The sequence below is a fragment of the Colobus angolensis genome, unplaced genomic scaffold, assembly GCF_000951035.1.
Source record: "Colobus angolensis palliatus isolate OR3802 unplaced genomic scaffold, Cang.pa_1.0 Scaffold275, whole genome shotgun sequence".
Classification (NCBI taxonomy): Eukaryota; Metazoa; Chordata; class Mammalia; order Primates; family Cercopithecidae; genus Colobus; species Colobus angolensis.
In genome coordinates this window covers 3,914,165-3,939,240 of record NW_012115988.1, presented here as the reverse complement: position 1 = coordinate 3,939,240, position 25,076 = coordinate 3,914,165, and the positions used below count along the sequence as shown (strand labels likewise).

The following is a 25,076-nucleotide window of genomic DNA, read 5'->3' as shown; positions in this document are numbered from 1 at the left end:
GAGTAGCTGGGATTACAGGCACACACCCCCACGCCCAGCTAATTTTTCTATTTTTAGTAGAGAAGGGGTTTCACTATGTCGGTCAGGCTGGTCTCGAACTCCTGACCTCAAGATCCGCCCGCCTTGGCCTCCCAAAGTGCTGAGATTACAGGCATGAGCCACCATGCCCAGCCTCAGTATTCTTAAAGAAAAGAATTTTCAACCCAGAATTTCATATCCAGCCAAACTAAGCTTCATAAGCGAAGCAGAAAAAAGAAAGGAAATCCCTTCTAGACAAGCAAATGCTAAGGGATGTCATCACTACCAGGCCTGCCTTGCAAGAGCTCCCAAAGTAAGCACTAAATATGGAAAGGAAAAACCAGTACCAGCCATTGCAAAAACAAGCCAAAATGAAAACACCAATGACACTATGAAGAAACTGCATCAACCAGTGTGCAAAATAACGAGTTAGCATCATGATGACAGGATCAAATTCACACGTAACAATTTTAACCTTAAACGTAAATAGGCTAAATGCCCCAATTAAAAAGGTACAGACTGGCAAATTGAATAAAGAGTCAAGACCCATCAATGAGCCATATTTAGGAGAACCATCTCATGTGCAAAGATACACATAGGCTGAAAATAAAGGGATAGATGAAAATTTACCAAGCAAATGGGAAACAAAAAAAGGCAGGGGTTACAATCCTAGTCTCTGATAAAAGAGACTTTAAACCAACAAAGATCAAAAAAGACAAAGAAGGGCATTATATGATGGTAAACAGATCAATACAACAAGAAAAGCTAACTATCCTAAATATATATGCACCCAATAGAGGAGCACCAAGATTCATAAAACAAGTTCTTAGAGACCTACAAAGAGACTCAGACTCCCACATAGTAATAGTGGGAGACTTTAACAACCCACTGTCAACATTAGACAGATCAACGGGACAGAAAATTAATGAGGATATTCAGGACTTGAACTCACTCTGGGTCAAGTGGACCTAACAGACATCTACAGAACTCTCCAATCCAAATCAACAGAATATACCTTCTTCTCAGTGCCACACAGCAGTTATTCTAAAATCAACCACATAAGTAAACATTCCTCAGCAAATGCAAACGAATGGAAATCATAACAAACAGTCCACAATGCAATCAAAGTAGAACTCGGGATTAAGAAACTCACTCAAAACCAAACGGTTACATGGAAATTGAACAACCTGCTCCTAAATGACTCCTGGGTAAATAACAAAATTAAAGGAAGAAATCAAGAAGTTCTTTGAAACCAACTAGAACAAAGAGACAACATACCAGAATCACTGGGACATAGCTAAAGCAGTGTTTAGAGGGAAATTTATAGCACTAAATGCCCACAGGAGAAAGCAAGAAAGATCTAAAATCGACACCTTAACATCACAATTAAAAGAACTAGAGAAGCAAGAGCAAACAAACCCAAAAGCTAGCAGAAGACAAGAAATGACTAAGATCAGAGCAGAACTGAAGGAGACAGAGACATGAAAAGTCCTTCAAAAAATTCATGAATCCAACAGCTGGTTTTTTGAAAAAATTAACAAAATAGATAGAGCATTAGCTAGACTAATAAAGAAAAGAGAGAAGAATCAAGTAGACACAATAAAAAAATGATAAAGGGGATATCACCACTGACCCCAAAGAAATACAAACTACCATCAAGAGAATACTATAAACACCTCTATACAAATAAACTAGAAAATCTAGAAGAAATGGAAAAATACTTGGACACATAAACACTCCCGAGACTAAGCCAGGAAGAAGTGAAATCTCTGAATAGACCAATAAAAAATCCTGAAATTGAGGCACTAATTAATAGCCTATCAACCAAAAAAGCCCAGGACCAGACAGATTCACGCCAAATTCTACCAGAGGTACAAACAGGAGCTGGTACCACTCCTTCTGAAGCTATTCCAAACAACTAAAAAGGAGGGACTCCTCTCTAACTCTTTTACGAGGCTAGCATCATCCTGATAACCAAAACCTGGCAGAGACACAACAAAAAAAGAAAACTTCAGGCCAATATCCCTGATGGACATCGATGTGAAAATCCTCAATAAAATACTGACAAACCGAATCCAGCAGCACATTAAAAAGCTTATCCGCCACGATCAACTCAGCTTCATCCCTGGGATGTAAGGCTGGTTCAACATATGCAAATCAATAAACGTAATTCATCACATAAACAGAACCAATGACAAAAAACACAAGATTACCTCAACAGATGCCGAAAAGGGCTCTGAGAAAATTCAACAAAGCTTCATGTTAAAAACTCTCAATAAAGTAGGTACTGATGGAACATATCTCAAAATAATAAGAGCTATTTGTGACAAACCCATAGCCAATATCATACTGAATGGGCAAAAGCTGGAAGCATTCCCTGTGAAAACCGGTACAAGACAAGGATGTCCTCTGTCACCTCTCCTATTCAACATAGTATTGGAAGTTCTGGTCAGGGCAATCAGGCAAGATAAAGAAATAAAAGTATTCGAATAGGAAGAGAGGAAGTCAAATTGTCTGTCTGCAGATGACATGACTGTATATTTAGAAAACCCCATCGCCTCAGCCCAAAAACTCCTTAAACTGATAAGCAACTTCAGTGAAGTCTCAGGATAAAAAATCAACATGCAAAAATCACAAGTATTCTTATACACCAACAATAGACAAGCAGAGAACCCAATCATGAAAGAACTCCCACTCACCAATACTACAAAGAGAATAAAATATCTAGAAATACAGCTAATAAGGGCAGTGAAGGACCTCTTCAAGGAGAACTATAAACCACGGCTCAAGGAAATAAGAGAAGACACAAACTAATGAGAAAACATTCCATGCTCATGAATGGGAAGAATCATTATTGTGAAAATGGCCACATTACCCAAAGTAATTTATAGATTTAATGCTATTCCTATCAAACTACCATTGACATTCTTCGCAGAGTTAGAAAAAACTACTTTAAATTTCATATGGAACCAAAAAAGAGCCCACAGAGCCAAGACAATCCTAACCAAAAGGAACAAAACTGGAGGCATCATGCGATCTGACTTCAAACTATACTACAAGGCTAAAGTAACCAAAACAGCATGGATACGTAACCAATGAAACTGAACAGAGACCTCAGAAATAACACTACACATGTACAACCAGCGGAAGTTCAACAAATCAGACAAAAACAAGCAATGGGGAAAGGATTCCCTATTTAATAAATGGTGCTGGGAAAACTGGCTAGCCGTGTGCAGAAAACTGAAACTGGACCCCTTCCCTATATCTTATACAAAAATTAACTCAAGATAGATGAAACACTTAAATGTAAAACCCAAACCTATAAAAACCCTAGAAGAAAACCTAGGCAATACCATTCAGGGCATGGGCATGGGCAAAGATTTCATGATGAAAACGCCAAAAGCAATTGCAACAAAAACAAAAATTGATAAATGGTATCTAAACTAAAGAACTTCTACACAGCAAAAGAAACTATCATCAGACTGAACAGGCAACCTGTTCAGTTGCAATCTACCCATCTGACAAAGGTCTAATATCCAGCATCTACAAGGAAGTTACACAAATTTACAAGGAAACAAACAAACAAACAATCACAAAGTGGGCAAAGAATATGAATACACACTTCTCAAAAGATGGTATTTAAGCAGTCAACAAACATTTTAAAAAGCTCAACATCACTGATCATTAGAAAAATGCAAATCAAAACCATAATGAGATACCATCTCATGCCAATCAGAATGGCAATTATTAAAAAGTCAAGAAACAACAGATGCTGGCAAGGCTGTGGAGAAATAGGAATGCTTTACACTGTTGGTGGGAATGTAAATTAGTTCAACAGTTGTGGAAGAGAGTGTGGCGATTCCTCAGGTATCTAGAACCAGAAATACCATTTGACCCAGCAATCCCATTACTGGGGATATACCCAAAGGAAAATAAATCATTCCACTGTAAAGATACACGCACATGTATGTTTATTGCAGCACTATTTACAATAGCAAAGACATGAAACCAACCCAAACGTCCATCAATGATAGACTGCATTAAGAAAATGTGATACACATACTATACAGACATAAAAAAGAAAAAGATCATGTCATTTTCAGGGACATGGATGAAGTTGGAAGCCATCATCCTCAGCAAACTAGCACAGGAATAGAAAACCAAACACCGCATGTTCTCACTCATAAATGGGAGTTGAACAATGAGAACACTTGGACACAGGGAGGGGAACAACACACATCAGGGACTGGCAGGGGGCAGGGGGCAGGGGAGAGACAGCATTAGGACAAATACCTAATGCATGTGAGGCTTAAAACCTAGGCCAGGAGCAGTGGCTCACACCTGTAATCCCAGCACTTTGGGAGGCCAAGGCGAGCAGATCATCTGAGGTCAGGAGTTCAAGACCAGTCTGACCAACATGGAGAAGCCCTGTCTCTACTAAAAATACAAAATTAGCCATGCACATCAGCGCATGCCTGTAATCCCGGCTACTCGGGAGGCTGAGGCAAGAGAGTCACTTGAACCCACGAGGCGGAGGTTGCGGTGAGCGGAGATCATGCCACTGCACTCCAGCCTGTGCAACAAGAGCGAAACTCTGTCTCAATAAAAAAAAAAAAAAAAAACACCTAGATGACAGGTTGATAGGTGCAGCAAACCACCATGGTGCATGAACTATGTAACAAACCTGTATGTTCTGGACATGTATCCCGGAACTTAAAGTAAAATTAAAAATTTTAAAAAAGAAGAAAAGAAAAAAATAAAAATGAAAATAAAAAAATCTTCTGAGTTGCCTACTTTAAGTTCTGTAGTTTTATACTTTACATTAGGACATGAATTCATTCTGAGTTAATATTTTTATATGAAGTGAAGTATGGAAACAAGTTCAGTGTTTTGCATATTGAGATCCAATTGTTCCTGCACCATCTGTTGAAAAGACTGTTTTTTTCTCCACTAAATGGGTCAAAAATCAGTTGTTCATATATATATGTGGGTCTATTTCTGGGATCTCTGTTCCACTAATCTTTACGCTTTGATTACTTTAAAGAGTCTTTGTACTAAGTCTTCAAATCAGGTAGGGTTATTCTTCCAACTCTGTTTTCTCTTGAAAGTTATTCTAGCTATTCTAGATCCTCTGAATTTCCATATGAATTTTAAAATCAGCTTGTCAATTTCTAAACACCTCCTGGAATTTAAACTGAAATTCTGTTGAATTCATAGATCAAGTTGGAAAGAATATACATCTTAATAAACAATATTAAGTCTTCCAACTGATGAACATTGGAACTAACATTGACTGATTGATTGACGTCTTCTTTGTTCTCAACAATATTTTGTAGTTTTCAGTGTACAGGTTTTGCACACCTTTTGTTAGACTTATCCCTAAGTCTGCCATATTTTTATGCTGTTATAAGTGGTATTTTTGAATTTCAATTTCCAATTGCTTGTTGCTAACAGGTATATACAAACACAATTAATTTTTTGTATATTTATCTAGTATATTGAAATCTTACTCAGCTCTTTTATTAGTTATAGCTTTTTTTGAAAACTCAAAACAAGATATCATGACATAGCTATTAGAATGACTAAAATTAAGAAGACTGAGTGTAACATGTGTTGGCAAGGTTGTAGGGGGAAGTAGAACTTTCAAATACTACTGGTAAGAATCTAAACATTGGCTGGGCGTGGTGGTTCACGCCTGTAATCCCAGCACTTTGGGACTCAGAGGAGGGTGATTCACCTGAGGTCAGAAGTTCAAGACCAGCCTGGTCAACATGGTGAAACCCTGTCTCTACTAAACATACAAAAATTAGCCGGGTATGGTGATGGGTGCCTGTAATTCCAGCTACCTGGGAGGCTGAGGTAGGAGAATCACCTGAACCCAGGAGGCAGAGGTTGCAGTGAGCTGAGATTGCGCCATTGTGCTCCAGCCTGGGCAACAACAGCGAAACTTCATCTCAAAAAAAAGAATGTAAACATTACAACTACTCTGAAAAACAACCTTGGCAATTTCTTAAAATAAGCTAAACATACACCTACCATATGATCTAGATATTCCAATCCTAAGTATTTACCCAAGAGAAATGAAAGGATATGTTCATACAAAGACTTGTACATGAATGTTCATAGCAGCTTAATTTATAATACTAAAATATTAGAGACAACCCAACTCTCCATCAGCATGTAAATGGATAAACCAACTGTGATATACCAATGGAATACTAGTCCATAATAAAAAGGCAAAGGTATTAATACACACAACAACACTGAAGAATTTCAAATTTACATAACTCTCCCTTTCAAAGTGTACAATGTAGTGGTTTTTAGTATACTGACAAGGTGGCACAAAAGTCACCATTATCTAATTCCAGAACATCTTCATCACCCTAAAAACAAATCTGCATCCACTAGTAGTCACTCCACACCCCAGTCTCATAGAATATACTTAATTTCCAGATGACAATGTGTTTCATCTGGGTGTCCCAAATCAAGCCTCAAAACCTTTCAAGTTTGAAAGACTGCTTTTAAGTTAATTTCAAGGGTCTATGGTATAAACATTTTTACTCTTCATCATTTCACTCTTTCTAATGAAAAACAGAACCATATTGATAAAGACACTGACAATTTTAGAGATGTTCCAATCACAGAAGTGTCATTTAGTGTACGTGTATAATTGTAATAGTGACCGCAAAAGTATTACTTTTATTCAAATATTAATTCCAAATGTAGCAACTTATTTTTCCTTGGCTTCTCCTTATTAGTTATAAATGCCAGGACTGGTCAAGACTGAACTACAGTGGTGAATAAAAAAGGCATGATGTCTTTGCAAATATTAAATCACACATCATCTGCAAAGCTTTTAAAAATTAGATTAATACAATCCACTTTGTGATCATTCCACCATGAACTATATTTTCTCAAAAACTTTTTAACAATCTTTATAAAAACTTGAGGTAAAGCCAACAGCACATTGGAAGGATAATGGTTTTACCCTGTGCCATAAGGTTCTGAGAATACTCAGAACATTATGATCAACACTTGTGCCTTTTTTGTGTTTTGTTTGCTTGTTTGTTTGTTTTTGTTTTTTTGACAGAGTCTGGCTCTGTTACCAGGTTGGAGTGCAGTGGCACGGTCTTGGCTCACTGCAACCTCTGCCTCCCGAGTTCAAGTGATTCCCCTACCTCAGCCTCCTGAGTAGCTGGAATTACAGGCACGCACCACCACGCCCCTCTAATATTTGTATTTTTAGTAGAGACAGGGTTTCACCATGTTGGCCAGGATGGTCTTGATCTCTTGATCTCATGATCCGCCCACCTCAGCCTCCCAAAGTGATGATATTACAGGCGTGAGCCACTGTGCCCAGCTATGCCTGTTTTGTTTTGTTTTTTTCAAAGACATCACCATTTGTATTACAGAATCTGTCAATTCTAAAAGAAATTATAATCATAATCCAATCAAAATTTAGCACTTTTTTAATATTGAAGGAGTGTCAGTGATGACAAACATCCATAATAAGCCTTGGAATAATATGCATCTATGTTTAATGATTTCATAATCCTACCAACTATTGTTGGTGCACAGATATTAAATGTGATAGAGCAAAACAGTGGCTGATACTTGGATTTTTACCCTTCTATGTTTAGATAATACTGTGAAAACAACACACAAGCATTACTCACTGTTTAAAGTTAACTTTTTTTTTTTAAGAGGCAAGATCTTGCTCTGTCACCCAGGCTGGAGAGCAGTGGTGCAATAATAGCTCACTGCAACCTCTAACTTGTGGGCTCGAGTGATCCGCCCATCTCCGTTTCCCAAGTAGCTGAGACTGCAGGCACATGCTACAATGCTCAACTTTTATTTTAATTTTCTTTACTTCTCAATTTTTATTTTTTAGACCAAGAGGAGATCAGTTCTGTTCACCTAGGCTAGTCTCAAACTCCTGGCCTCAAGCAATTCTGCCTGCCTCTACCTCCCAATTAACTGTGCCTCCAGGTACCAGCCACCATACCCAGCTTAAAAGTTTAACTCTTCAGCCGGGCACAGTGGCTCAAGCCTGTAATCCCAGCACTTTGGGAGGCCGAGACGGGCGGATCATGAGGTCAGGAGATCAAGACCATCCTGGCTAACACGGTGAAACCCCATTTCTACTAAAAAAATACAAAAATCTAGCTGGGCAAGGAGGCGGGCGCCTGTAGTCCCAGCTACTAGGAAGGCTGAGGCGGGAGAATGGCGTAAACCCGGGAAGCGGAGCTTGCAGTGAGCTAAGATCCAGCCACTGCACTTCAGCCTGGGTGACAGAGCAAGACTCCGTCTCAAAAAAAAAAAAAGTTTAACTTTTCATATGACATTTTCCAAGCCTACTAAGTCACAAGTTAGAGATATTCCCAATGATTTTCCTAAGCAAAACCTGTATTTCAGCAGTATAAAATCGTAATGCTGTTGAAGCATTATTTGTGAAGGATAGATTTCCTTGATTAATAAAAAATATGGAATAAGCATTACACCATAGCATGACTATATAATCAAAAAATCAAAGACAGGAAAATTCAGAAAGAACATATAATGCACATTTCTCTGATACTATTTTGGCATAACTGCTTTCAAAGCACAGTACCAAGAGTAAGCAGACTCTTGATACCTGAAATGGATACAGTTAAAGACTTCTGAGCCTATAAAGTACAAATACCACTACATATATCCACTTCAGAAAAATTAGTGGGTACCCAGTGAAAAGAGGAAAACTACCAAGCCTCATTAAAACACAGAGTTGGGCAGTTCTATGTGCACTCACTAGCTATTCAAATTTTGCCTGAAAAATTATGAATTGCTGCATCATAGACTTTGCAGCTGGTTAATAGTCAAAACCATGAACATTAAACCCTTGACTGTCAAGGTCCTACAATAAATGTCTGAGAAAAGAATGAACAAAGAAATAAATTTTTAAAATCTTCTAGGCATAGTATCAGCATGGGAGTTGTCATCTTAAAAGCAGCATTTCTCTAGAATATTTCCTAGAGAAAAGAAAACTTCACATAAAGACCTGTACACTTATTCATAATCACCAAAAACTGGAAACAACACAAATGTCCTTCAATCAGTGAATCAACAAACAAACTGCAGGCTCCCATGCAATGGTACTCAATCAAACACAAAATAACAAACTATTAGTACACTCCAAAACTTGAATAAATCTCAAAGGTATTATTTTGAGTACAAGAAGACAGCCTCAAAAGGTCACCTACTTTGTAATTCCATTTATGTGTCATTCTCAAAAAGACAAAACTACAATGATGGAGAAAAGATCAGTGGTTGCCAGGATTAGCGGAAGCGGGTGGGCATCATCTTGAAGGAATAAGGAGGGAATCTGGGGGAGTGATGGAATTGTTCTGTATCATGACTGTAATGGTGCTTACATGAATCTATGTATGTGTTAAAATTCACAGACCTGTATATGAAAAAGGCCAATTTTACTATACAATTAAAATAAATAGCATTTCAGTGAAATCAACTAATTGTACTCACTCATTCTGAGAAGTGTTAATATTGTATACAGCCAATTATTTAAAAATTTGTTTAATAGTACTTGCTAATGGTGATAACAAAAGTCAATCAAGTGACTTAAAAATATTTAAATCTCTACTTTTTAATAAAAAAAAAAAAAAACTTACCAAGTTCATTGAGACTCTGAGCAGCTTTTGTTATCTCTCTACTTCCCCCTTGCAGTTGTCCTTGGAGTCTCTTACTGAGATTCAAGATACGAATAATTCTCCGAAGCAAATCACAGGCAACCTGTGCAAACATCACAATGTTAAGTTAGTTGATCCATGAAGTTTTATTACTATTAATAAATAGTAATAACAAGCATAGGTGCAGCAAACCACCATGGCATATGTTTACCTATGTAACAAACCTGCACATGTATCCTAGGACTTAAATTACATTAAAAAAAAAAAAGCACAGTGGCTCACACTGTGCTTAATATGTGAATCTACCCATTCTTTCCAGATGCTAAAGATTCACTCATGCATTTTTTGTTTCCCACCAACCACAAACCTAAATAATCACAAGTCTTAAAAAGTATCAAATGTCCTAGGGAACACACAAAAGTGCTATATTTACATTTTACAATAAACTCCAATTCATCCCAAGTGGAGAGAACTTGGAATTGAGGCACCGTGAGAGTCAAGGATTCTTTCAGTCCTAAACCAGTTTTCTTCTCTAGGCCAGTGGTTATCAGTCTTGACTACTAATTCAAGTGGGTAGACTGAAAATGTTCCAATGCCCAGGCCACAGCCTTGACCAATTAAATCAGCATCTCTATGGGTGAGAACCAAGCATGAGTTATGTTTTTATGTTTTTAATATTCCCAGGTGGTACCAATGTGCAGTCAAAATTGACAATCACTAAGCTAGGCTGCTCAGCTTCCTACTACTGCCTCCTGATATTTCCAATCCCAGCTTCTCTTTCCTATATCCTGCAGTAGAGTAGTCTTAAAACTTCTCTTAATTTCATGATTTTCTTTTTCTTTTTTTTTTTTTTTTTTTGAGAACAGAGTCACACTCTGTTGCCCCAACTGGAGTGCAGTGGCATGATCACACCTCACTGCAACCTCTACCTCCTGGGCTAAAGCGATCCTTCTGCCTCAGCCTCCCTGGGACTACAGGCGCGTGCCACCATGCCTGGCTAATTGTATTTTTTGTGGAGATGAGGTTTTGCCATGTTTCCCAGGCTGCTCTCAAACTACGGGACTCAGGTGAACCTCCTGCCTCAGACTCCCAAAGTACTAGGATTACAGGTGTGAGCCACCGTGCATGATGGTTTTTAATCTCTAATAAATTATAAAAGAGAGAGTACGTAAACAACAAAACAAAACTATTTCACACACTTCCTATTCCTTTTTCCAGATCTAATACTGGGTCTTTACCTATCAAAAGGCTGAGATAAGAAATAAAGGTTCATGTATTTTAGGACACTTTATTACAGAAGCTGGATTCACAGCAGTTGCACGAGGGAGAGTGCAGTAGAGGGTGACATACTGAATAACCAACATGTAGTGATCTTCAGCCTCAGTAGTGATTACAAAGGAAAGAGAGACATTCCATACTGCTGCATCACAACCATTTTTGAATGGCCCCGAGGTTAACTGAGAAGCAAGGACATCTCCCCTGTTTAAGGAGAAAAATAATACATGGTGGCAATAAGAATGAAAAGCTCTGAGAAGCCAGGGTCCCAGAGCCTCCAAGTATAAACATTCTTTTATGGGTGAAATAAATACATATTGGGGGAACTCACCCCCAGTAGTTAACATGGGTTCTTTTCTATTTCCCTAACTGTCTCGGCTGGTTTGAGAAATAAATGGAAAGAGCACAAAATAGAGAAATCTTAAAGCTGGGTGTCCGGGGGAGACATCACATGTTGGCAGGTTCCGTGCTGCTCCCTGAGCCATAAAACCAGCAAGTTTTTACTAGCGATTTTCAAAAGGGGAGGGAGTGCACGAATAGGGTGTGGGTCACAGAGATCACATGCTTCACAAGGTAATAGAATATCACAAAGCAAGTGGAGGCAGGGCGAGATCACAGGACCACAGGATGGGGCGAAATTAAAATTGCTAATGAAGTTTCGGGCACACATTGTCATTTATAACATCTTATCAGGAGACATTTTGAGAGCAGACAACCTGTCTGATCAAAATTTATTAGGCAGGAATTTCCTTGTCCTAATAAGCCTGGGAGCGCTACAGGAGACCGGGTCTTATTTCATCCCTTTGGCTTCGACCATAAAAGATGGCCACCTCCAAGGGGGCAGTTTATAGACCTATCCTCAGAGCGCATTCTCTTTCTCAGGGATATTCCTTGCTGAGAAAAAGAATTCAGTGATATTTCTCCTATTTGCTTTTGAAAGAAGAGAAATATGGCTCTGTTCTATCCTGCTCACCAGCAGTCAGAGTTTAAAGTCTTATCTCCCTTGTTCCCTGAACATTGCTGTTATCCTGTTCTTTTTTCAAGGTGCCCAGATTTCATATTGTTCAAGCACACATGCTCTACACACAACTTGTGCAGTTAATGCAATCATCAAGGGGTCCTGAGGCGACGTACATCCTCCTCAGCTTACGAAGATTACAGGATTAAGAGATTAAAGTAAAAACAGGCATAGGAAATCACAAGGGTATTGACTAGGGAAGTGGTAAGTGTCCATGAAATCTTCACAATTTATGTTCAGAGACTGCAGTAAAGACAGGCGTAAGAAATTATAAAAGTATTAATTTCGGGAACTAACAAATGTCCACAAAATCTTCACAATTTATGTTCTTCTGCCGTGGTTTCAGCCAGTCTCTCCGTTCAGGGTCCCTGACTTCCCACAACAAATACGTACACCAGAGCCACACACAGCCACACCCATGTATTCACAAGCAATACACCATATGTATGCATATACCATACTCAAACATAAAGCAAACATATATTTACAAACACATGTAAGTCAAAGTCAACCAAGTATTAAACATGTTTACCTGACTGCTTTTCAGACAAACTAGTCTGAAATATTTAAATTTTAAAAAAAAAAGGAGAATTTTTCCCATGGAGATTGACAATTGGGGCATCTCTATCTTTTAATTAAATATTATTCATTTTCTGAACAGATAATACAAGCACATGATTCAAAATTCAAGAAATAAAAGGAAATAACACTGAAAAGTCACCCTCGTATCTCTGTCCCAACTGTGTACTTAACAAAAACAATTACTGTTATTGTTGCAGGTAGTTAGACAATCCAGAGTGGGGCAGGAGAAGGCTATTGCCCCACCCACTAGGAATGTCGGTTGATGGTTTGGAAGCTATCACATTGCCTCTCTAAAACTGATAAATTGGCAGCCAGTGCCAGGGAGAAGACATTTCCTGATGGTCCACACCTGGTGCATTGAAGTGTTAACTGAATGCAAAGGCCAGGGAGAAGCAACTTCCAGGGCATATGCTTTAAGACACAAAATGGTGAGTCTGACCTTCCGGGGGTACTCCACCTGAAAAAGGAACAAAGCCTCAGGTGGGCATGCATACAAATTTCTAAACACACTGCGTGTGCTCACCTCTTAAGGGTACGGAGGGCACTGGACATGCAGGCAGCCCATCCTAAGGGAAGAATCATGGGAAAGGAGCCAGGCTCTTAAGTTCTGGCATCAAGGTTAAACACTACACTTGACCTCAGTGCCCTCTTGGGACTCTTTCAAGTATACTTTCCTTTCTTTCTTTCCTGTTCTAAAGCCTTTTTAAATAAACTTCCACTCCTGCTCTGAAATGTGCCTTGGTCTCTTTTTCTGCCTGATGTCCCTCAGTGGAATTCTTTCTTCTGAGGCGGCAAAAATTGAGGTTGCTGCAGACCCATACAGATTCGACACCAGTAAGTTGGATATCTTGCACTGGAAACATTATCAGTGTCTTCCCTGTTAGAACTGACATTTTTAGATAAACAGTTTGGAACGTTGAATCCCTAGCAACCATTCCTCTAAGATTTTAAATACATCATAAGAAGAAATTAAGCTCTTACTCTATGATTGTCATCCAGAATTCCCTAATCCCACCCAACAAAGTGGTATGCTCTCAAAACATGCACTCTTTATTTCTACTGTTTTTATTTTTAGCAACCATACTTAATCTGTCACCAAGTCTTACCAACTATCCTACTGCATAAAACAAGAGTTGTTATTTTACCTCTATTCCTACAAGCACCACCCTAATCCAAATCTTTATCACCATTACCTTAACATAGTGGTTTCTTGGCTAGCTTTCAAGTCTCTCACTGAAATCCACCCAGCCAGATTTATCTTCTTAAAAACGCAGTTTTTGGGCTGGGTACAGTGGCTCACACCTACAATCCCATCACTTTGGGAGGCCAAGGAGGGCAGATTACCTGAGGTTGGGAGTTCGAGACCAGCCTGACCAACATGAAGAAACCCCGCTTCTACTAAAAATACAAAATTAGCCGAGTGTGGTGGCATATGCCTATAATCCCAACTATTTGGGAGGCTGAGGCAGAAGAAATGCTAAACCCGGGAGGCGGAGGTTGCAATAAGCTGAGATCATGATATTGCACTCCAGCCTGGGCAACAAAGAGCGAAATTCCGTCTCAAAAAAAAAAAAAACACAGTTTTCAGCACTCCAACCCCCTTTTTAGTAAACTTTAATGGCTCTCCACTTACAGATTATGTTGAATCTTCTGAGAATAGCATTTAATAAAATTCTTAGTTAATAAGCCTAAGCTATTAAAAATTGATCTATAAGGCACCAATTCTCACCATTTCCCAATATAGCTACCTCCCCTCCAATCAATTCCTTTCCCTCGTTGTTTTTTTATTTGACTTTTACTATTAAATATAACACAAACATGGAAAACCAAACTCAGAGATACACAGCTAAATGAACTTAGAAGCAACACACAGATCAGGACCACAGAAGGCTTCATGCACTCCCTCCCAATGCCATTACCCTCATGCCAACCAACAGAAATCACTACTCTTTTACATTAATCACTTCCTTACTTTTATTTATTTTTGTATTACTGAAGTATAAATACCTAAGTGCTATGGTTTAATTTTTCCTGTTTTTAATCTGTTGGTTCTTTCAACATCTCTTTTCTCCATTGCAATTTGTTGACTATATTGGATCACCTATCCTAAAGTTTCCCACAGACTGGGTTTTGTTGACTGTATTCCCTTGATGCAGTTTAACAAGTTCCTCTATCTTCTATATTACCTGTAAATTAGTAGTTGGATGTGGGCAGCTTCATCAGATTCAAATTTAGTATTTTTGGCAAGATTAAACATTAGAGGGTGGTATATTTTAAGAGATGTATGATTTTCTCTCTTTTTGTGTTTAGTAGCAGCCACTGATACTCAACGTCAAAATCCATTGAAACATAAGTGACTGCAAAATAGTAATAATCCAATTCTGTCGTTTTGTCTTTATTTACAAGCATATGAAATTTCTCTATAAAAATAAACTTTACCTTATTGACTATTTGTTTATGTAGGAGTATTGTTCATAAAGAAAACTAAAAATAAATACTTAATCTTTCCCTTATTAGTTTTCAAAATGAAGGAATAATTCCCTAATATTCACCAATAATGAAAAATTAGTCGGTGGTGGGGGGGTGTTCTGGGGTTTTGCTTTTTTTTTGATATCATTATGAAATGGATTTAAACATAAGAAGGAATGTCGCCCAATCCATCATGGCTCTTACCCTTATTGATGCTCAAAGTGTTCCATTTTGGCCAGCAGAAGCCTCTGAGAGTGATTAACTGTACCACTTTGCCTGAGACTGAGAATTTTCCCAAGTTTTAGGACTTTCAGTAGTAAAACTAAAATAGCTGGTCACCCAAAGCCTCTTAAGTCAGTTCCTGAGTTCTTTTGTCATGAACCTAGCAGTCGCTGATAGCCTCCTTGATACCTGGTATAAAAATGTTCCAAGATCATTTTACACATTTCATGTCCCAGACCTGGAATCAAAAATTTCTCAAAGAAGCCCTGGTTTCTTCTAGTAAAAAACAGCATTACTCTTTTTTTTTTTTTTTTTTTTTTTTGAGATAGAGTTTTGCTCTTGTCGCCCAAGCTAGAGTACAATGGCGCAACCTTGGCTTATTGTAACCTCCCCCTCCAGGGTTCAAGCGATTCTCCTGCCTCAGCCTCCTGAGTACATGCGATTACAGGAGTCTGCCACATGTCTGGCTAATTTTTGTATTTTTAGTAGACATGGTGTTTCACATGTTGGCCCAGCTGATCTCAAACTCCTGATGTCAGGTGATCCACCTGCTTTGGCCTCCCAAAGTGCTGGGATTATAGGAATGAGCCACTGCCCCCAGTCAAAAAACAGCATTTCAAGACCACATTCATGGAACTAGGTTTGTTCATTTCTAAGACTTTTCCATAGACATAGCTAAGAAATGTCAGCATTAAAATATCACATAAATATTCATTTGATTTATTCCACAATACACACAAAACATTCTCAGATTAATATACATATACATATGTACAAATATATATACACACACAAATATAAGGTATATACTATTTTTAAATAACATTAAAGTATCTCAAATTCATACTGATACTTCTAATTAAAAATCAGAAGTAGAAGATTTAGCCTTCTTACATCTATATGAATCTATAAACAGTATACAATTTCTTACACATTGAGATTCCTAGCTCTCAAGGACACAGGAGATAACAAAATTAAAATAATGTATAATTCTTCATTTGCTTTGCTGCACAATACACAGAAAAATACCTGATCAACAAAACCAACACTACAGTCAAAAGTATGATGGCAGAAAATAGTTTTTAAAATTTTTTGCATATGCTCTTCCCACTGTTTTTTACAGATGAATTATATTTCCTCGCCAAAACATATAGCCATTACATACTATTCTTTATAACCTTCATTTAACCCTGGTTCTCATGCTTAACACTAGTCTCACAGTGATTTTTTTCTAGTCAGTCTTTGCTGTTCTGCAGCCTCCACTGGTGACACCCAAGGAAACAGGGTCAGGAGGGACCTGCAGCAAACTCTAGCAGACCTGCAGCAGCGGTACCTGTTAGAAGAAAAACCAACAAACAGAAAGCAATAGCATCAACATCAACAAAAAGAACAACCATGCAAAAACTCCATCCAAAGGTCACCAACAGCAAAGACCAAAGGTAGATAAATCCACGAAGATGAGAAAAAAACAGCGCAAAAAGGCTGAAAATTCCAAAAACCAGAATGTCTCTTCTCCTCCAAAGGATCATAACACCTCAACAGAAAGGGAACAAAACTGGATGGAGAATGAGTTTGACAAATTGACAGAAGTAGGCTTCAGAAGGTGTGTAATAACAAACTCCTCCAAGCTAAAGGAGCATGTTCTTTCGGAGCACAAGACTTCTTCCCAATGCAAGGAAGCCAGAACTTTGAAAAAAAGGTTAGCGGAATTGCTAACTAGAATAACCAGTTTAGAGAAGAACATAAATGACCTGATTGGGCTGAAAAACGCACCAGGAGAACTTTGTGAACCATACACAAGAACCAACAGCCAAAGAGATCAAGTGGAATAAAGGATATCAAAGATTAAAGATCAACTTAATGAAACAAAGTGTGAAGAAAAGATCAGAGAAAAAAGAATGAAAAAGAATGAACAAAGCCTCCAAGAAATATAGGACTATGTGAAAAGACCAAACCTACGTTTGATTGCTGTACCTGAAAGTGATGGGGAGAATGGAACCAAGTTGAAAACACTCTTCAGGATATTATCCAGGAGGACTTCCCCACCCTAGCAAGACAGGCCAACATTCAAATTCAGGAAATACAGAGAACACCACTAAGATACTCCTCAAGAAGAGCAACCCCAAGACACATAACCATCAGATTCACCAAGGTTGAAATGAATGAAAAAATGTTAAGGGCAGCCAGAGAGAAAGGTCGGGCTACCCACAAAAGGAAACCCATCAGACTAACAGCGGATCTCTCTGTAGAAATTCTACAAGCCAGAAGAGAGTAGGAGCCAATATTCAACATTCTTAAAGAAAAGAATTTTCAGCCCAGAATTTCATATCCAGCCAAACTAAGCTTCATAAGGGAAGCAGAAATAAAATCCTTTACAGATAAGCAAATGCTGAGAGATTTTATCACCACCAGGCTTGCCTTATAAGAGCTCCTGAAGGAAACACTAAATATCGAAAGAAAAAACTGGTACCAGCCACTGTAAAAACAAACCAAAAGGTAAAGACCATGAATACTATGAAGAATCTGCATCAACTAATGAGCAAAATAACAAGCTAGCATCATAATGACAGGATAAAATTCACACATAACAATATTAATGTTAAATCTAAATGGGTTAAATGCTCCAATTAAAAGGCACACACTGGCAAATTGGATAAAGAGTTAAGACCCATTCGTGTGATGTATTCAGGAGACCCATCTCACATGCAAAGACACACATAGGCTCAAAATAAAGGGATGGAAGAATATTTACCAAGCAAATGGAAAGCAAAAAAAAAAAAGTGGGGGTTGCAATCCTAGTCTCTGATAAAACAGACTTTAAACCAACAATGAGTTCATGTCCTTTGTAGGGACATGGATGCAGCTGGAAACCATCATTCTCAGCAAACTATCGCAAGAACAGAAAACCAAACACCACATGTTCTCACTCATAGGTGGGAACTGAACAATGAGAACACTAGGACACAGGGTGGGGAACAGGAAACAGCGGGGCCTGTTGTGGGGTGGGGAGAGGGGGGAGGGATAGCATTAGGAGATATACCTAATGTAAATGACGAGTTAATGGGTGCAGCACACCAACATGGCACATGTATACATATGTAACAAAGAAATTAAAGTATAATTTAAAAAAAAGAAAAAAAAAGAAATCAACAAAGATCAAAAAAGACAAAGAAGAGCATTATATAATGGTAAAGGGATCAATGCAACAAGAAGAGCTAACTATCCTAAATATATATGCACCCAATACAGGACTACCCAGATTCATAACCAAGTTCTTAGAGACCTACAAAGAGATTTAAACTCCCAGACAGTAACAATGGGAGATATTAACACCCCAATGTCAGTATTTGACAGATCAAGGAGACAGAAAATTAACAAGGATATTCAGATTTGAACTTAGCTCTGGACCAAGCAGACCTAATAGAAATCTACAGAACTCTCCATTCCAAATCAACAGAATACGGATTCTTCACAGTACCACACAGCACTCATCCTAAAACTGACCACATAATTGGACGTAAAACACCCCTCACCAAATGTTAAAGAATGTAAATCATAACAAACAGTCTCTCAGACCACAGTGCAACCAAACCAAAACTCAGGATTAAGAAATTCACCCAAAACCGCACAACTATATGGAAACTGAACAACCTGATCCTGAATGACTACTGGGTAAATAACGAAATTAAGGCAGAAATAAATGAGTTCTTTGAAACCAATGAGAACAAAGACACGACATACCAGAATCTCTGAGACACAGCTAAAGCAGTGTCTAGAGGGAAATTTATAGCACTAAATGCCCACAGGTGAAAGTGAGAAAGATCTAAAATTGACACCCTAACACCACAATTAAAAGAACTAGAGAAGCAAGAGCAAACAAATTCAAATTCTAGCAGAAGACAAGAAATAACTAAGATCAGAGCAGAATTGAAGGAGATAGAGACACGAAAAACCCTTCAAAAAAAAATCAATGAATCCAGGAGTTGTTTTTTTGGAAAGATTAACAAAATAGACCACTAGCCAGAATAATACAGAAGAAAAGAGAAGAACCAAAGAGACAAAATAAAAAATGATAAAGAGGATATCACTGATCCCACAGTAATACAAACTACCATCACAGAATACTATAAACACCTCTGTGCAAATAAACTAGAAAATCTAGAAGAAATGGATACATTCCTGGACATATATGCCCTCCCAAGACTAAACCAGAAAGAAGTTGAATCCTTCAATAGACCAATAAGTTCTGAAATTGAGGCACTAATAGCCTACCAACCAAAGAAAAAGCCCAGGAACAGACAGATTAACAGCCGAATTTTACCAGAGGTGTTACAAAGAGAAGCTGGTACCATTCCTTCTAGAACTATTTCTAGAATTATTCCAAACAACAGAAAAAGAGGGACTTCTCACTAACTCATTTTATGAGGTCAGCATCATCCTGATACCAAAATCTGGCAGAGACACAATAAAAAAATTTCAGGCCAATATCCCTGATGAACATCAATGTGAAAATCCTCAATAAAATAATGGCAAACCAAATCCAGCAGCACATTAAAAAGCTTATCCACCACAATCAACTCGGCTTCATCCCTGGGATGCAAGACTGGTTCAACATATGCGAATCAATAAACATAATCCATCACATAAACAGAACCAATGACAAAAACCACATGATTATCTCAGAAGATGCAGAAAAGGCCTTTGACAAAATTCAACAGCCCTTCATGCTAAGAACACTCAATAAACTAGGTACTGATGGAACAGATCTCAAAAAAATAAGAGCTATTTATGACAAACCCATAGCCAACAGCATACTGAATAGGCAAAAGCTGGAAGCATTCCCTTTGAAAACTGGCAGAAGACAAGGATGCCCTTTCTCACCACCCCTATTCAACATATTATTGGAAGTTCCGGTCAGGGCAATCAGGCAAGAGAAAGAAATAAAGTGTATTCAAATAGGAAGACAGGAAATCAAATTATCTCTGTTTGCAGATGACATGATTGTATATATAGAAAACCCCATTATCTCAGCCCAAAAACTCCTTAAACTGATAAGCAACTTCAGTGAAGTCTCAGGATACAAAATCAATGTGCAAATATCACAAGCATTCCTATACACCAATAACAGAAAAACAGCCAAATCATGAGCAAACTCCCATTCACAATTGCTACAAAGAGAATAAAAATACCTAGGAATACAACTTACAAGACATGTGAAGGACCTCTTCAAGGAGAACTACAAACCAACCACTCAAGAAAATAAGATAGGACACAAACAAATGGAAAAACATTCCATGCTCATGGACAGGAAGAATCAATATCATGAAAATGGCCATACTGCCCAAAGTAATTTATAGATTCAATACTATTCCCATCAAGCTACCACTGACACTCTTCACAGAATTAGAAAAAACTACTTTAAATCTCATATGGAACCAAAAAAGATTCCATATAGCCAAGACAATCCTAAGCAAAAAGAACAAAGCTAGAGGCATCACACTACCTGACTTCAAACTATACTACAAGGCTACAGTAACAAAAACAGCATGGTAATGATACCAAAACAGATATATAGATCAACGGAACAGAAATACAGACCAATGGAACAGAAATAACACAACACATTTAGAACCATCTGATCTTCAACAAACCAGACAAAAACAAGCAATGGGGAGAGGATTCCCCATTTAATAAATGGTGCTGGGAAAACTGGCTAGCTGTATGCAGAAAACTGAAACTGGACCCCTTCCTTATAGACTTTACACTGTTGGTGGGAGTGTAAATTAGTTCAGCCATTGTGTGGCTATTTCTCAAGCATCTAGAACTAAAAATACCATTTGACCAGCAATCCCATTACTGGGTATATAGCCAAAGGATTATAGATATTCTATACCCAAAGGATTATAAATCATTCTACTATAAAGACACATGCACACATATGTTTACTGCAGCACTGTTCACAATAGCAAAGACTTGGAACCAACCCAGATGTCCATCAATGTTAGACTGGATAAAGAAAATGTGGCACATATACACCATGGAATACTATGCAGCCATAAAAAAGAATGAGTTCATGCCCATTGCAAGGACAAGGATGAAGCTGGAAACCATCATTCTCAGCAAACTAACACAGGAACCAAAAACAGAACACCACATATTCTCACTCATCAGTGGGAGTTGAACAATGAGAATACACAGGGAGGGCAACATCACACACCCGGGCCTGTCAGGGGGTGGGGCCAAGGGGGAGGGACAGTATTAGGAGAAATATCTAATGTAGATAATGGGTTGATGGGTGCAGCAAACCACCATGGCACATGTATACCTATGTAACAAACCTGCACGTTCTGCAAATGTATCCCAGAACTTAAACTTAAAAAAATAAAGAAAGAAAAAAAAAAGAGCAAAGGATTTGAATAGACATGTCACCAGGGAAGACAGATAAATAGCCAAAAGGTACCACATAAGATGCTCAATATCATTAGCCATTAGGAAAATGCAAATCAAAATGATAATGAGATTACTACTTCATACCCAATAATGATATAAGAGACAGAAATTATTTAGGCAGATAATAATGGCAACAGAGTACTTGGCAGAATTTCCCTTTAAACGAAAAGCAGCCCCCAAATCATTTCTTTTCTAACAAAGAGCAGCCTGAAAAATCGAGCTGCAGACATAGATATGCAAGCTGGAAATTGAACAGGTGAATGCCAGTAGCTGTGTCAATAGAAAAGGGCTACCTGGAAGCCAAGTATGTTCAACATGAAGGCTCCATCTTTGCTTTTCTTTGTCACCACATGTAAAGATGCAGGCAACATGGCACCAGCCAGCCAGAGAACCCATCTGCATAATAAAAGATTAGAGTGGGGTGGCCAGCTTTTTCACATGCTATGCAAGTGGCACACCCAGCCCTAACTAGTTTTTCGTACCTTATGGAAATAGCACACCTGGTCCAACTAATCTTTCATGCCCTATGTAAATCAGACACTGCCTCCTCAAGCTCATCTATAAAACCCACTGCATTTCACCATAAAAGTGGCAACCCAGTTCTCCAGTACCCCTCTCTCTGCAGCAGAGAGAGCTCTTCTCTTTCTTTCACCTATTAAACTTCCACTCTGAATCTCACTATTTGTGTGTCTGCGTCCTAGTTTTCTGTGGCTGTAAGACAACAAATCTCGGGTATTTACTCAACACAATGATGCCACTTCAATAAGATGGCAATATTTTTAAAAAGTAGAGAAATAATGGAAAACAGTACAGTTGCCTTGGAAATAGTTTGGCATTCCTCAAAATGTAAAACATAGAGTTAGCATATGACCTAGCATAATATGTTCTAGGTTTAAACCCAAGAATTGAAAAAAAAAAAGTTCACATAAGTATTATTTATGCGACGTTTGTTCTTAGCCGTCTATTCAAAATAGTTAAAAAGTAGAAACAACCTAAATATTCATCAACTGATGAAAGGATAAACAAACTGAATGAACAAAAATGTGATATATTCATGTAATGATATATTATTTGACCATAAAAAGGAATGAAGTACCTAAGTCCTCATTAAACATCATCAACTGGCTCTTTTGACTTTAAGTGAAAACAATGGACCAGGGTGGCTCACTCCTGTAATCCCAGCACTTTGGGAGGCTGAAGAAGATGGATCACTTGAGTCCAGAAGTTTGAGACTAGCCTGGGCAACACAGTGAGAGACACTGTCTAAAAAAAATTTAAATTAAAAAAAAAATTAGCTGGGCATGGTGGTGCGTGCCTGTAGTCTCAGCTATTCAAGAGGCTGCACTCCAGCCTGGATGACAGAGCAAGACCCTGTCTCAAAAAACAACAACAACAAAGCAACATATAATAGGACCCATTTTTTTCCTCCTCAGTGTTATAACAAAATGACATGTTATTCATGGACCTGCTGTATGTCTTTATTAAAGTTGAAGTTTCTAAGAACCTATCAATGACATTAAATAAGAACTTACTGTACTGACACATGCTACAATCTGGATGAACCTTGAAAATATTACATTAAGAAGCCAAATGCTACATAATGAATGATCCATTTCTATGAAATGTCCTGAAGAGGGAAATCCAAAAAGGAAGACTGCAGATTAGTGGTTGAGAGTTTGGCGTAGGGAAATGGACAGAGGGAATAACTGCTAATGGGCATAGAGTTTCTTTTTAAGGTAATGAAAATATTCTGGCACTAGATAATATTATAGTACAATTAGATATTATATTCACAAGACACAATCTTGTGAATATAGTAAAAACTCCTAAACTGTACATGTTAAAGTGATTATTTTATGGTACATAACTTATAACTCAATTTTTAATAATGAGTGTGACTTCTAACAATGATGGAATAGGGTCAGACTTACCTTTCCATTTTAAACAACTAGAAAACTGAACAAAACACACGAAATAATTTTAGGACAACAGGAATGAATAATTGGACAATAATTCCATAACAGAAAACGCAGGTCTGTGATCTTTGAGAGAAACAAGAAAATGAGCTTAACAATTGTCTCAGATTACCACTGGGAGACAATTTTCAGGCCACGGCAAAGGGAAGGGAAAGGAAGGGAAGGGAAGGTAAGGGAAACAGAGCATGACAGTCTCTCTGAAGTTGGGAAGCAGAGATTACACTTCAAGAAAGCTAAAAAAGCTAGTGTTTGTGGGCAGAGAATTGGAGAAAAAGAAGCTGCAAAAAGAGACGTTGTGGAGATAAGCAGAAGAATAGCTGCAAGTCTTCTGAGTACCAATCTGTGCATGTGTGAGAGGAAGCACAGGAAAAGAAACACTGAAACAACTCACAGAGCTCACACATGTTCTCACCAACCACAGTAGAAAGACCTAATAGTAAACAGGGCTAAATTAGCCCTAGGTTAAAGGCTGTTCTGGACCTGTACTAACAAAGATTTAAAACTAAATCTCAAAAAGATCAATGGTGGCTTACACCTGTAATCCCAGCATTTTGGGCAGCCAGGTAGGAGTATCACTTGAGGCCAGGAGTTTGAGATCAGCCTAGGCAACATGGTGAGATTCCTATCTCTTACAATAAATTAAAAAAAAAAAAAATTAGCTGGGCATGGTAGTATGTGCCTGTAGTCCCAGGCACTCGGGAGGCTGGAGCAGGAGGATTGCTTGAGACCAGCAGTTGGAGGTTGCAGTGAGTCAAGACTGCCCCACTATACTCCAGCCCAAGTGACGGAGCAAGGCCCTGTCTCAAAAAAAATAAAAAGAAAAATAAAATAAAAAGAAAAAGATCAAACTGATTCCAAGTAACTTAAGTGTGAACCAGAAAAAAGTCCAACACTATTTAAAAGAAATTCTAAATAATCTAGGAACTCTAAACATAAAATACACATTTCTAATATGCAATAAAAAATTACCAGGTATGTAAAGAAGCAAAACACATAAAACCCATAACAAGAAGAAAAGTCAATCAACAAAAATAAACCTAGAAATAATAAAGAATTAAATGTTAATTTATTTTATAGGCTGCGCACAGTGGCTCACGTCTATAAGCCCAGCACTTTGGGAGGCTGAGGCAGGCGGATCACCTGAGGTCAGGAGCTCAAGACCAGCCAGGCCAATATGGTGAAACCCCATCTCTACTTAAAATACAAAAATCAGCCAGGTGTGGTGGCACTTGCCTATAATCCCAGCTATTTAGGAGGCTTAGGCAGGAGAATCACTTGAACCCAGGAGGCGGAGGGTACAGTGAGCCACGATCGTGCCACTGCACCCCAGCCTGGACAACAGAGCAAGATTCTGTCTCGGAAAAAAAAAAAAAAAAAAAATTA

At 38.2% G+C, this 25,076-nt stretch overlaps 1 protein-coding gene across 2 annotated transcripts in view; it reads right to left on the bottom strand.

The window, feature by feature from the left end:
* The window catches only part of COG5 (component of oligomeric golgi complex 5), a 380,460-nt gene that overhangs the window by 328,881 nt on the left and 26,503 nt on the right, over positions 1–25,076 (bottom strand). For both annotated transcript variants that reach the window (XM_011948213.1, XM_011948214.1), the window contains exon 6: positions 9,684–9,804. In XM_011948213.1, coding sequence (XP_011803603.1) covers positions 9,684–9,804 — 121 coding nt within the window. The remainder of the gene's footprint in view (positions 1–9,683; positions 9,805–25,076) is intronic.